The 15,822-nt window shown below is 44.6% G+C and overlaps 1 protein-coding gene across 1 annotated transcript in view; it reads left to right on the top strand.

Annotated features, from left to right (window-relative positions):
- Window positions 1–15,822, top strand: part of LOC126184374 (glutamate receptor ionotropic, kainate 2-like) — a 326,740-nt gene that overhangs the window by 285,370 nt on the left and 25,548 nt on the right. The window contains exon 12 of the mRNA XM_049926759.1: window positions 1,769–2,037. Coding sequence (XP_049782716.1) covers window positions 1,769–2,037 — 269 coding nt within the window. The remainder of the gene's footprint in view (window positions 1–1,768; window positions 2,038–15,822) is intronic.

The raw sequence follows: 15,822 nt of genomic DNA, 5'->3' as shown, positions 1-15,822 counted from the left end.
ATACCCCAGGAGCAACAGTGTCCCTAATTTGCTGGGAAGTGGCGGTGCGGTCCCCTACGGCACTGCGTAGGATCCTACGGTCTTGGCGTGCATCCGTGCGTCGCTGCAGTCCGGTCCCAGGTCGACGGGCACGTGCACCTTCCGCCGACCACTGGCGACAACATCGATGTACTGTGGAGACCTCACGCCCCACGTGTTGAGTAATTCGGCGGTACGTCCACCCGGCCTCCCGCATGCCCACTATACGCCCTCGCTCAAAGTCCGTCAACTGCACATACGGTTCACTTCCACGCTGTCGCGGCATGCTACCAGTGTTAAAGACTGCGATGGAGCTCCGTATGCCACGGCAAACTGGCTGACACTGACGGCGGCGGTGCACAAATGCTGCGCAGCTAGCGCCATTCGACGGCCAACACCGCGGTTCCTGGTGTGTCCGCTGTGCCGTGCGTGTGATCATTGCTTGTACAGCCCTCTCGCAGTGTCCGGAGCAAGTATGGTGGGTCTGACACACCGGTGTCAATGTGTTCTTTTTTCCATTTCCAGCATTTCCAGGAGTGTATATATATATATATATATATATATATATATATATATATATAGCACTCCGTCTTCAGGCCACGAGTGGCCTACCGGGACCATCGACCGCCGTGTCATCCTCAGTGGAGGATGCGGATAGGAGGGGCATGGGGTCAGCACACCGCTCTCCTGGTCGTTATGATGGTATTCTTGACCGAAGCCGCTACTATTCGGTCGAGTAGCTCCTCAATTGGCATCACGAGGCTGAGTGCACCCTATTATCAATATGTACGTACCATAAATTCACAAGAGGGATCAACGCTCTGACGACATAACCGACTACGTGTTTTGTACTCAAAATGGTGTGGACCATATAGAACACTCGGAACATTAAAATTTTCCCTGTTTTTTATTAATACAGAGTCAAAACCTTTTGAAATGACGGTGTACAACTGAATGAATTTTATTTAGAATATAAAGAGATATATGACTGCTTGTCCAATTTTCAATTCGAGATGAGCCTACTAAGAAACTGCTGACTCCTGGACTGTTATATTTCTGCCCCATTTTTCATCGGACTGGACTCTGCTGCCACCACATCAGAAAAAATCCTCACCTTCACAACAGCTAGGTTTGTATTTTCTCATATGAAAGAGTTCTCTCTCTTTTGCTGTCTCCATCTCTAACCGTAGCCGCGCGGAATTAGCCGAGTCGTCCAGGGCGCTGCAGTCATGGACTGTGCGGTTGGTCCCGGCGGAGGTTCGAGTCCTGCCTCGGGCATGGGTGTGTGTGTTTGTCCTTAGGATAATTTAGGTTAAGTAGTGTGTAAGCTTAGAGACTGATGACCTTAGCAGTTAATTCCCAGAAGATTTCACACACATTTTCTAACCGTAGCGCGTATTTTGCTACGTTTTATTAATCACACTTTCTCTTATAATACAATAGAATTTCTTTAAATTTTCTGTTTTCTCACTCTCGTACGACACATTGCAAAACAAGTTTACAAAGGATTACTGAACGCCTGCGTAAACTTATTACTGGTGTACATTCTGAACAAGTACGAAATTTCCTTTTCAGAACAGGTGCTTAATGATCAAGTTTATTTGCAGGTCTATATTCCATTCTGTTTAAGCTCTTTCCATATTCATTAATTGAAATTAAACCAATATTCCATCCGAAATTATTAGTAAGGGCTCTCACTATAGATAACGAGAAGAGTGCGCTTAGAGTAACGACCACTGTTTGCTCGCAGACTCGCCGTTTCGGACGGCTGTGAGCGGCGCAGTGCTGATGCTACAGGAGCGCGGGAACCTGAGCGCTCTCAAGGCACACTGGTGGAAGGCGGAAGGCCCCGGCTGCGACAACACGGATGAGGATGGCGTGCAGAAGTCCAGCGACGAGCTGGTCCTACTAAACGTGGGCGGCGTCTTCCTCGTTCTGCTCGTCGGCACACTCGCAGCCTTCCTCATCGCCATTCTAGAGTTCCTGTGGAACTGCCGCCGGATCGCCGTTGACGAGCAGGTCTCCGTTAATAAAAATCCAAATCAAAATTTTTTGTTGTTGTCGTGCTCATACCCAACGCGGATTTTCTGCAGTCTCCACACCAGTCTATCCTGTGCAAGCCAACTTATTTTTACTTAACTCCACAACTTACATCCACTTGAACCTGCTTAATGCAGTCAAGTCTCCATGACCCTGTAAAATGTTTAACTCCTATCATTCCCGCCCCTACCTTACTGATGATTTCTTAAGGGCCCACAATATGTGCTGTTAGCCTCTTGCTCCTTCTTGTTTTTCGTGATGACAACATTTTCCTGAGCAGCCCCTGCCCAGAGATTAGAATGAAGGACTATTTTGTTGGGTTGTTTTTTGGGAAGAGACCAAACAGAGAGGTCATCGATCTCATTGGATTAGGGAAGGACGGGGAAGGAAGTCGGCCGTGCCCTTTCAAATGAACCATCCCTGCATTTGCCTGAAGCTATTTAGGAAAATCACGGAAAACCTAAATCAGGATGGCCGCACGCATGATTGAACCGTCGTCCTCCCGAATGCGAGTCCAGTGTGCTAACCACTGTGCCACCTCGCTCGGTGACTACTTTGTCTCCGGAATATTTTTACCATTTTTACCCAATAAGATGACATCATTATTACGCCATAAAGCAGGGATCCCATCAGCAAATACGATGGCTGTAGTTTCCCCTCGATTTCGGCCGTTTGCAATATCAACATCCAGACTGCTGCCCCTGCAACTATTGAGAAACTGTTTTCCTCCGTCAAGAACTATGTCTTAGTCTGGCCTCTCTACAGATTCCCCTCCGAAGTGGTTACACCTACAGTACGTGCATCTGTGTCGTTGAGGTACGGAAGCCATCCCAACGCGGTAAATTCCGTGGTTTGTGGGGTGGGGGTGGGGGGGGGGGAGGGTCTAAATTGATATGAATGTCTAAATTTACACTTCGCAGCCATTGTACCATACTTAACTAAAGGTATTTGAGACGCGTAGGGCAGAAGTGGTGCTAATCTAAAAATATGGTTTGGAGAATAACACGAATTTTAAAATATTGAAAATAACAACTATTTATGAAGTACACTGTTTTATTGGGAGAGCATTCATAAATGTTTCACAGGATGCTTTATCACGCCCACCACTATCAAAACTGTAATTTTCCTTATTGATTGTTGGATGACTAACGTCTCCATCAATGATTGTAGTGTGGTTGGGGAACTTACGTAAAAGGGAACCGAGGTTTTCTTTAAAGTTTTCTGTTACATCAGGAGATGAGTCTGGTGGGTGATAGAAGAATCCAGTTACCATTTTATGGCCACCCCTCATACTGAGTCTAGCCTAAAAAATCTCACATGGAGCTTCAATTTCCGTCTCGGGGGACTTGCGTTTCTTGTCTACTGCGGGAAACACACCACCTCCATTTCCCATACTGAGCTGTTTAACACATTTGACGTCATTTTTAGTATCATCAGAAACGGAAGGATTAATAAAAGAGAAGAAGGTTGAATTGACAGTGGTCATGGCTGTTAAGGAAGTACAGACTTTAAATAGAGAACTCTGTACATCTAGGAAAGCGAACAGGGGTTGGGGAGAGGGATTGACGAGAGTGACCTGCTGACAAGTATATGGAAGAGCTAGCTATTGTGACAGAAGGTGGGCCATTAACTGTCAGTTGAAGTTTGAAGGCAAGTAATTCCTCTGACATTTGAAGAAGATTACTCCAAAGTCAGGTTTCTAACGAAGAAAGTGCTTTTGGGAAGATGGCTGTGTTGTGTTGCGGTATACATTGCATTTTATTTAGTTGAGAATGAGCATTTCCGCGGTGCCGTTTCGACAGTAGTGTAAGAGTTGAAGATAAACAAGAGGGAGTGCAGTGTTTGAGAAGGCGATAGAGGAAACATATGGTTTGACAATTTCTGTGGTTATTGGAACATAGCCACAACTGCATGTAGCCAGGAATTATATGATCAAAATCGCATACGCCACAACTGTATCGCACACAAGTGTTCATCGCCAATTCCAGCAGACGTAAACTGTCATACGAAAGCCGTTGGAGAATAGGATCACCACTGTCAAGTACGGGGTGTGATTTCACAAGTCCGTTTTTAAGCTCGAAGGAAATACTTTTTTATACCGGGTGATCAAAAAGTCATATAAAATTGAAAACTTAATAAACCACGGAATAATGTAGATAGAGAGGTAAAAATTGACACACGTGCTTGGAATGACATGGGGTTTTATTAGAACAAAAAAAAATTCATAAAATGTCCGACAGATGGCGTTGGACAGCAAAACGTCAGTGACTGAGCATGATAATCGTGTATAAAAGGAGCTGTAATGAGAGAGAAAATCAGATGCGCCAGCAGTCGCAGCATGTTGACGGTACCTGAAAAGGCGCTTTTAGTGAAGCTGTATTATCAGAATGGGGAATGTGCTAGTTCAGCGTTACGATCCTATCGCCATAGGAAGGGGATTCGAACGGGTAAAGGTCCGTTGACAAACGCAGCTGTGGCGAGAATGATTTCGAAGTTCGAAGCCACGGATTGTTTAGACGATAGACCCCGTAGTGGCCGACCGAGCACAAGGCGTAATGCTGCTGAGACAGTTCAGGAAGAAATGGAGACTGTAGCGAGTTCTTCTATGCACGGGGAAGTCAGCGCTCGTGCAGATGCACGTCGCACCGGCATTCCATACACTGCTGTTTGGTTCGCACTGAGGCATACCCTCCGATGCTATCCGTACAAAATCCATCGGCATCATGAACTTTTACCTGGCGATTTACTGAAGCGGAGGGCATTTGCGGTGTGGGCGTTTCAAAAGATAGCGAAAGTTGACGATTAGTTGAGTAACGTGTTGTGGACCGACGAAGCTCATTTCACGCTCCGAGGGTCTGTCAATGCCCACAGCTGCAGAATTTGGGCTACCGAAAATCCTAGAGCTGTCGTGGAAACTCCATTGCACAACGAGAAAGTCACGGTATGTGTTGGATTTACCACATCTACCGTTATCGGGGATTTTTTCATCGAGGAAATGGGTGATTCTGGTTTTGTAACTGCTACCGTGACGGGTGAGAGGTACGCCGGTATGTTACAGAATCGCATCATCCCCAGCCTGGCTGATAAACACCTGCTGGAACGTACGATGTCTATGCAAGATGGCGCTCCACCCCATATTGCTAGACGCGTGAAAGATCTCTTGCGCGCGTCGTTTGGTGATAATCGTGTGTTCAGCCGCCACTTTCGTCATGCTTGGCCTCCCAGGTCCCCAGACCTCAGTCCGTACGATTATTGGCTTTGGGGTTACCTGAAGTCGCAAGTGTATCGTGATCCACCGACATCATGCTGAAAGACAACATCCAGCGCCAATGCCTCACCACAACTCCGGACATGCTTTACTGTGCTGTTCACAACATTATTCCTCGACTACAGCTATCGTTGAGGAATGATGGTGGAGATATTGAGCATTTCCCGTAAAGAACATCATCTTTGCTTTGTCTTACTTTGTTATGCAAATTATTGCTATTCTGATCAGATGAAGCGCCATCTGTCGGACATTTTTTGAACTTTTGTATTTTTTTGGTTCTAATAAAACCCCATTTCATTCCAAGCATGTCTATCAATATGTACCTCTCTATCTACATTATTTCGTGATTTATTCAGTTTTCAAATTTATACTGACTTTTTGATCACCCGGTATTTCTGTAGTGAATGAAGTGACACTGGCACCTTTTTACAGACTACATGCGTGCGTGTGAAGTCCGGTCTAAGTGATTGTTCAGAATTATTTACAAGTTGTTTTCAGAAGAAGAAAAAGTTATTTGTGTGTCGTTTAGGATTAAGGGTGGAAGAAATTATCTGAACTGAGGGGTAATAAGTCGTTTGCGAGTGACTAAGACTACCTGCATTTTAGATGGGATTTAAACCTAAATTCTGCGCCCAATGTGATGAAAGAATTAAGTTTACCAAATCATCGCAGTTTTTTTCCGCAATTGTTCACGTGCAAGATATAAACCTAATTCAGATTTGTCGAATAGAAACTTGCACTTTACTCTCACACCAGTTCGTTGTCTGAGCCACTGTGCCAACTCGAAGCGGTAGCTGTTTACGAGATACCCTGAAACGTACCCTCCCTTCATATAAAAAGGCTTAACAACGCCACAACTCGTGGTCTAGTGGTTAGCGTCGCTGCCTGCCCGGGTTGGATTCCCAGACGGGTCGGAGGTTTTCTTGTCTGAGGGACTGGGTTTTTGTGTTGTCATAAAAATTTCATCACACCTTCATCGACTCGCAAGTCGCCGAACTAGCGCCAAATAGAAAGACTTCCATCAGGCGGCCGAACAACCATAGATGGGGTCTCCTGGCCAGTAATGCCATACGATCATTTCCTTTCATTGCTTAATATAGTGCGTGTCCGATTCTCAAATTTTGTTGACTCAGTAGGTGACTAGGGACGTCCATCCTGTTACTGTTTTATGAACTGCCCAGTTTGTGAAACTATACAGAAATTTTACAAGTCTTTTAACGCCCTGCTGCTCTTCAGAATTAGAGCTCAGGAGAGCGACTGTTTAAAACTTATCTTAAGTACCCCAACTCCCGCAGAAATTTTTCAAGTTCTTACAGTTGTTACCTGAAAAATTTCAAACATTTTAATCGCGACTGCCAAGCTGCTCTACCGTGCATATCTCGACTCACCGAGTACGTCTAACCAACTGACCCAGGCCAACATGGCAGCTGCTCTTAAATAGCCTCCGTCTACTGTTGAAAAAACAAAACCTATTGAAACTAGACTTGTAAACACCTTACAAGACTTGCGCTTACATTCTGGTAATCTCTCTTGTTGGTTGCGCGTGAAATATACAACGAATAAAAATTACATTAAACTTACGGCTACTGTTAGTATTTCATACAAATTAGGCCTATAATTACACCAGTTTTTTGGTGGTGGTGTTAGGTTCTTGTTGGGGTGTCTAGTTTTTGGCTCATTTGCATCTTATATTGTCAAATGTTCAACATTAGAATTATTTACTATCATCTATTTCAAATCTAAGGAGAATTACACCTCTGCAGATAGCTAGAGTAGTCTCTTATCTAATAGTGCCACCATACTTACTGTTTTGCAATTTATTGTGTACTTAAATGTGTTTTTAACGCTCAGAATCAACATTCTGGGTCGTACTTCAAAATGTACTGCCATAAAAAATCCCTGAAGTAGATTTTTGGTAGTGCTGTTCAAGTGCTATCAGTTGCCATTTTGCTCGTTAAGATCGTTTAAGGCGTTTATAAATTATTAAATTTTGAAGGTAACGGGTATAACCATGCCTTTCATCGTCAATATCAAAATACTAATACACCTACTGAGTGGATGTTAAATACGTGCTTCCTCACCTCGTTTTTTTTTTCTTTCGTTGATAGCATTGTCTGTTCTGTACCTTTATTAGTATGCGTTTTACTTATGCTGCGCTCGTGAAATAATTTGCAGCTATTGAGTTTACGTCATGGCGACAACCCCACACCAAGCTAGGGCCTGTAAGGGCCACTCGCCCGGGGAAAAGCACTCACAGTAACCCACCAGTTTACTCGCTGGCCATGTGACAGCCGGTTTACTCCGTTGTCTGTACATTTCGCTAATAGCAGAGGCTCAGGTGTTGTGTGCACTCAGACTAACGCCTCCACACGCTACCTCCTCGTTAACTGTGCTCCCTGTGCCTTGACTCGCGCCGCCCGTCAAACTTGCGTTCACCTAACCACACTTGTCCACATCTCATAACACGAACCTCTTCTACTGCATATTCTTCCATTGGAGCTATGTCACCATAAAAATTCTTAATGAAAAAGCTTCCACATAGCATTCGACTGTTCTCTGATTCGTCTTAAACCCGTCCGCCAGTCAGACAACACTTCAAGGAACGTAACCGAGCGAAGCGGAGCGTTGGTTACCACGCCGTATGCGCATTCCGGAGGACGACGGTTCAGATTTCCGTCCGGCCACAGTTTCCCCTGATTTTCCTAAATCACTTAAGGCAAACGCCAGAATATGTCCTTTGAAAGTACACGGCCGTTTTTATCCGCATCCGAGCTTGTGCTCTGTCTCTAATAACCTCGTTATCGACGAGACGTTAAACGCGAACCTTCCTTCAAAAACTGGTTCAAATGTCTCTAAGCACTATGGGACTTAACATCGGAGTTCATCAGTCTCCTAGTCTTAGGACTACTTAAACCTGACTAACCTAAGTACATCACACACATCCATGCCCGAGGCAGGATTCGAACATGAGACCGTAGCAGCAGCGCGGATCCGGAGTGAAGCGCCTAGAACCACTCGGCCACAGCGGCCGGCTAACCTTCCTTCCTTAGCAAAATACGTATTATGCAGGGTGTAGCAAAAAGGTACTGATAATCACTCAGGAAATGTGCCATACACGCAGAAGAAGGAAATATGGTATAAGGATTTGTTGTTGTTGTTGTGGTCTTCAATCCGAAGACTGGTTTTCTGCAACTCTCCATGCTACTCTATCCTGTACAAGGCTCTTCTTCTCCGAGTAAGTACTGCAACGTACATCCCTCTGAATCTGCTTACTATATTCATTTCTTGGTCTCCCTCTACGATTTTTACTCTACACGCTTCCCTCCAGTACTAAATTTTTGATCCCTTGATGTCTCATAATGTGTCCTACCAACCGATCCCTTCCTTTGGTAAGGTTGCACCACAAATTTCTCTTCTCCCCATTTCTATTCAGTACCTCCTCATTCGTTACGTGACCTACCCATCTAATCTTAAGCATTCATCTGTAGCACCACATTTCAAAAGCTTCTATTCTCTTCTTGTCTAAACCATTCATCGTCCATTTTGCACTTCCATACATGGCTATACCCCATACAAATAATTTCAGAAATGAGATCCTGACACTTAAATCTATACTCGATGTTAACAACTTTCTCTTCCTCAGAAACGCTTTTCTTGCCATTGCCAGTCTGCATTTTATATCCTCCCTACTACGACCATCATCAGTTCTTTTGATTCACACATAGCAAAACTCACTTACTACTTTAAGTGTCTCATTTCCTAATCTAATTCCCTCAGCATCACCTGATTTAATTCAACTACATTCCGTTAACCTCGTTTTACTTTTGTTGATGATGTTCATCTCATATCCACCTTTCAAAATAATGTCCATACCGTTCAACTGATTTTCCAAGTCCTTTGCTGTCTCTGCCAAAATTTCAATGTCATTGGCGAACCACAAAGCTTTTATTTCTTCTCCCTGGACTTTAATTCCTACTCCAAATTTTTCTTTTCTTTTCGTAAACTGATAGTTCGGTAATTTTCGCACCTGTCAGAATCTGCTTTCTTTGGAACTGGGATTATTATGTTCTTCTTGAAGTCTGAGGGTATCTCGCCTGCCTTGTAAATCTTGCTCACCAGATGGAAGAGTTTTCTCACGGCTGGCTCTCCCAGGGCTATCAGTAGCTCTAACGGAATGTTGTGTACTCCCGGGCCCTAGTTTCGACTCTGGTTTGTTAGTGCTTTGTCAAATTCTTCACGCAGTATCATATCTCCCTTCTCATCTGTCTCTATGTATTCTTATACATCTACATGGATACTCTGCAAATCACATTTAAGTGCCTGGCAAAGGGTTTATCGAACTACCTTCACAGTTCTCTATTATTCCAATCTCGTATAGCACGCGGAAAGAACGTACACCTATATCTCTCCGTACGAGCTCTGATTTCCATTATTTTATCGTGATGATCGTTTCTCCCTATGTAGGTCGGTGTCAACAAAATATTTTTGCATTCTGAGGAGAAAGTTGGTGACTGGAATTTCGTGAGAAGATTCCGTCGGAACGAAAAACGCCTTTCTTTTAATGATGTCGACCCCACATCCTGTATCATTTCTGTGACACTCTCTCCAATATTTCGCGATAATACAAAACGTGCTGCTCTTCTTTGAACTTCTTCGATGTACTCCGTCAGTATTATCTGGTAAGGATACACACCGCGCTGCAGTATTCTAAAAGAGGACGAACAAGCGTAGTGTAGGCAGTCGCCTTAGTAGATCTGTTACATTTTCTAAGTGTCCTGTCAATAAAACGCAGTCTTTGGTTAGCCTTCCCCACAACATTTTCTGTGTGTCCCTTCCAATTTAAGTTGTTCGTAATTGTAATACCTAGGTATTTAGGGTTTTAGATTAGACTGATTTATCGCGTAGCCGAAGTTTACTTTTAGCACTCATGTGGATGACCTCACACTTTTCGTTATTTAGGGTCAACTGCCAATTTTCGCACAGTTCAGATATCTTTTCTAAATCGTTTTGCAATCTGTTTTGATCTTCTGATGACTTTATTAATCGATAAACGACAGCGTCATCTGCAAACAACCTAAGACGGTTGCTCAGATTGCCTCCCAAATCGTTTATATAGATAAGGAACAGCAAAGGGCCTATAACACTACCTTGGGGAACGCCATAAATCACTTTTGTTTTACTCGATGACTATCCCTCAGTTACTACGAACTGTGACCTCTCTGACAGGAAGCATAGATCCAGTCACATAACTGAGACGATATTCCATAAGCACGCAATTTCACTACAAGCCGCTTGTGTGATACAGTGGCAAAAGCCTCCCGGAAATCCATAAATACGGAATCGATCTGAAATCCCTTGTCAACAGCATTCAACACTTCATGTGAATAAAGAGCTAGTTGTGTTTCACAGGAACGATGTTTTCTAAACCCATGCTGACTGTGTGTCAATATACAGTTTTCTTCGAGGTAATTCATAATGTTTGAACACATTGTATGTTCCAAAATCCTGCTTTATATCGACGTTAACGGTATGGGCCTGTAATTTAGTGGATTACTCCTGCTACCTTTCTTGAATACTGGTGTGACCTGTGCAACTTTCCAGTCTTTGGGTACGGATCTTTCGTCGAGCGAACGGTTGTATGCTAATGCATCAGCATACTCCAAAAGGAACCTAACTGGTATACAGTCTGGACCAGAAGACTTGCTTTTATTAAGTGATTTAAAGTGTTTCACTACTCCGAGGATATTTACTTCTACGTTACTCATGTTGGCAGCTGTTCTCGATTCGAATTCTGGATTATTAACTTCCTCTTCTTTTGTGAAGGCATTTCAGAAGGCTGTGTTTATTAACTCTGCTTTGGCAGCACTGTCTTCGACGTTATGCCCATTGCTATCGCGCAGAGAAGGCATTGATTGATTCTTGCCGCTAACATACTTCACATACGACCAGAATGTCTTTGGATTTTCTGCCAGGTTGCGAGACAAAGTTTCGCTGTGGAAACCTTTATAAGCATCTCGCATTGAAGTCCGCGCTAAGTTTCGAGCTTCTGTAAAAAATCGCCAATCTTAGGGATTTTGCGTCTGTTTATATTTGGCATGTTTGTTTCGTTGTTTCTGCAACAGTGTTCTAACTCGTTTTGTGTACCAAGGAGGATCAGCTCCGTCGTTTGTTAATTTATTTGGTATAAATCTCTCAATTGCTGCCGATACTATTTCTTTGAATTCAAGCCACATCTGGTCTACACTTATATTGTTAATTTGGAATGAGTGGAGAATGTCTCTCAGGAAAGGCATCAAGTGAATTTTTATCTGCTTTTTTGAATAAGTATATTTTAGCTTATTTTTCGAGGATTTGGGGATTACAACATTCAGTCTCGCTACGACAGCCCTGTATTCACTAATCCCTGTATCGGTTTTGATGCAAGTTATTAACTCAGGATTATTTGTTGGTAAGAGTTCAAGTGTGTTTTCACAAATGTTTACTATTCGCGTGGGTTCATGAACTAACTGCTTGAAATAATTTTCAGAGAATGCGTTTAGCACAATTTCGGATGATGTTTTATGCGTACCTCTGGAATTAAACATGTATTTTCGCCAACATATCGAGGATAAATTAAAGTCACCACCAACTATTATCGTATGAGTCGGGTACGTGTTTGAAATCAAACCCTTTCAGCAAATGTATCATCTGAACTGGAAGATTGGTAAAAGGATCCTATTATTATTTTATTCCGGTTGGCAACAATGACCTCTGCCCATACTAACTCACAGGAAGTATCTACTTCAATTTCGCAACAATTTAAACTACTTCTAACAGCAACAAACACGCCACCGCCAACCGTGTTTAGCCTATCCTTTCGGAACATCGCCAGGTTCTTCGTAAAAATTTCGGCTGAGCTTATATCCGGCTTTAGCTAGCTTTCAGTGCCTATAACGATTTGAGCATCAGTGCTTTCTGTTAGCGCTTGGAGCTCTCATACTTTCCCAGCACAGCTAGGACAATTTATAACAATTATACCAATGGTTCCTGTATCTACGTTCTTTCTGTGTTCGGCCGTGCCTTTGTGACTGAAGCCCTTCTTGCGTTTTCCTGAGACACTCTAACCCAAAAAAACCGCCCAGTCCACGCCACACAGCCCCTGCCATCCGTGTATCCACCTCCTGCGTATAGTGGACACCTGACCTATTCAGCGGAACCCTAAACCCAACCACCCTTTGGCGCAGGTCGAGGAATCTGCAGCCTACACAGTCGCAGAACCGTCTGAGTCTCTTTCAGACCCTCGGCTCTGTACCAGAGGTCCCTAATCGGTCCTGTCGACTATGCTGCAAATGGTCAGCTCTTATTTCACCTTGTATGCAAGACTGGCAGCCTTTACCACTTCTGTTAGCCGCTCGAAACCAGAGAGAATCTCTTCTGATCAAAAGTGACACACATTATTGGTACCGACGTGAGAAACCACCTGCAGTTGGCTGCAACCTGTGCTCTTCATGGCATCCAGGAGGACCCTTTCCTCATCTGGAATGACTCCACCCGGTATGCAGACAGAGTGCACATTGGTTTTGTTTCCCTTCTTGTCAACGAAGTCCCTAAGGGGCCTCTAACTTTGATGCTCCCAACTACCAAAATCTCAACCTCTGTGATTGCCCTGATCTTGCAGGCTGAGTGGTTTTCTCTGAAACAGGGCAGGCGACAGCATCTGGCTCAGTGACAGTGTCAGCCACAGACAGCACCTGAAACCTGTTTGTCAGACAAACTGGGAGGCCTTACGTGCTGCCAACTGGGAAGTCTTTCGCCGCCTGCTTCGCCCTGGGGCGACCTCCCACACGACAGCAGGTGAGGGGTCAACCTCAGTGCGAGCAGTAACTGGGTGGGCCACCGGTGAGGACCGATCGGAGGACTCGGACGGGCTGGACGTCCGTTGGATCCCCACGGTTTTCCCACAACAGTGGTGCCCATCCACTGAAGCCACAAACTGTGTAACCGAAGCCATCACAGCCTGAAGCTGAGAGCGAAGTGTCACCAACTCGGCTCGCATCAACACATAACAATCGGCTACTACCACTTCCATAATATTGCCCTCAAGTGCATCTCCCTTTTATAGACCCTCTATATACTCTTTCCACCTTTCTGCTTGCCCTTCTTTGCTTAGCTCTGGTTTCCGTCTGAGCTCTTGATATTCATACTGGCGGTTCTCTTTTCTCCAAAGGTCTCTCTAATTTTCCTGTAGGCAATATCTATCTTACCTCTAGTGGTATATACTTCTACATCCTTACTTTTGTCCTCTAGCCATTCCTGCTTAGCCATTTTGCACTTCCTGTCAGTCTCATTCTATAGACGTTTGTATTCCTTTTCGCCCGCTTCATTTACTACATGTCTATATTTTCTCCTTTCATGAATTAAATTCAGTATCTCTTGTGCTACCCCAGGATTTCGACTAGCTCTTGTCTTTTTACCTACTTGATCCTCTGCTGCCTTCACTATTTCATCTCTCGAAGCTACCCATACTTCTTCGACTGTATCTCTTTCCCCTGTTCTGGTCAATCGTCCCCTAATGCTCCCCCTGAAACACTCTACAACCTCTGGTTCTTTCAGTTTATCTAGGTCCCATCTCCTAAAAAAATGCCATTTTGCAGTTTCTTCAGTTTTGATCTACAGTTCATAACAAATAAACTGTGGTCAGACTCCACATCTGCCCCTAAAAGTCTTACTGTTTAAAATCTGGTTCCTAAATCTCTGATTGTTCTAACGTGGTCCATGCTGTCACACAGGCAACTCTAAATGTTGTAATGCCGTGACATCATCATTGGACAGAACATCTCTCTCGCTCACCTACATTTTCTTTTATTTTTCAATAATTCTTGCATGTGATTGGCTCCTTTGACTGAGCAGTGACTGCTGGTCCAATACAAACTGCACAATTTAAGCCCGTTTTGCCAGTCATTCCAGTGATATTACATTAAATGATTACGTGAACTTTTAGTATCTGCAATTGAGGATTGCATTTTATACACACACCAAAAAAAGTTTTGCATCAGCCCGGTTTCCAGAACTTCTGAAGACAGACGTTGACTGTGGATATTGTATCACAGACACAGTTCTTTTGACTGTTCAGAGATGTCACTAGACTCCCCCCCCCCCCCCCCAAAAGTTGTAAACAACCATGCGTGAGCAGCACCTATTACATGGAGGGGGTCCGACAGCCGATCTGTTCCAGTCGTTCCACGAGGAAGGAAGTACACGGCTTGTGTTGTGTGTAGTTCAACCATACCTAGACGGCCAATACCGCGGTTCGATCGCGTCCGCATTGTTACTTTGTGCCAGGAAGGAATCTCAGTAACGGATGTGTCCAGGCGTCTCAGAGTGAACCAAAGCGATGTTGTTCGGACATGGAGGAGATGCAGAGATACAGGAACTGTCAATGACATGCCTCGCTCTGGCCGCCCAAGGGCTACTACTGCAATTATCACCGCTAGACACGGATTATGGCTCGGAGGAACCCTGACAGCAACGCCAACATGTTGAATAACGCTTTTCGTGCAGCGACAGGACGTCGTGTTACGACTCAAACCGTGCGCAACTTCACTCCCGACGTCCACGGCCAGGTCAATCTTTGTTACCACGACGCCAGGCAGCGCGCTACAAATGGGCCCAACAATATGCAGAGTGGACCGCTCAGGACTGGCATCACGTTCTCTTCACCGACGAGTGTCGCATATGCCTTCAGCCAGACAATCGTTGGTGACGTGTTTGGAGGCAACCCGGTCAGGCTGAACGCCTTAGACAAACTGTCCAGCGACTGCAGCAACATGGAGGTTCCTTGCTGTTTTGAGGTGGCATTATGTGTTGCCGACGTACGCCGCTGGTGGTCATGGAAGGCGCCGTAACGGCTGTACGATACGTGAATACCATCCTCCGACCGATAGTGCAACCATATCTCCAGCACAATGGCGAGGCATTTGTCTTCATGGATGACAATTCGCGCCCCCATCGCGCACATCATGTGAATGTCTTCCTTTAGGATAACGGCATCACTCGACTAGAGTGTCTAGCATGTTTTCGAGACATGAACCCTATTGAACATGATTGGGATAGATTTAAAAGGGCTGTTTATTGACGCCTTGACCCACCAACCACTCTGAGGGATCTACGCAGAATCGCCGTTGCGGAGTGGGACAATCTGGACCAACAGTACCTTGATGAACTTGTGGATAGTATGCCACGGCGAATACAGGCATGCATCAATGCCAGAGGACGTGCTACCGGGTATTAGAGGTACCGGTGTGTACAGCAGTCTGGACCACCACCTCTGAAGGTCATGCGGTATGGTGGAGCAATGTGTGGTTTTCATGAGCAATAAAAAGGGCGGAAATGATGTTTATGTTGATCTCTATTCGAATTTTCTGCACAGGTCACGGAACTCTCGTAACCGAGGTGGTGTAAAACTTTTTTGATGTGTGTATAATCAATCCGAAACCTTCCGGTGTCTCCAGGTCTCT

Source organism: Schistocerca cancellata, chromosome 4 (assembly GCF_023864275.1).
Source record: "Schistocerca cancellata isolate TAMUIC-IGC-003103 chromosome 4, iqSchCanc2.1, whole genome shotgun sequence".
Lineage (NCBI taxonomy): Eukaryota > Metazoa > Arthropoda > Insecta > Orthoptera > Acrididae > Schistocerca > Schistocerca cancellata.
This window is presented reverse-complemented; position numbering and strand designations above follow the sequence as displayed.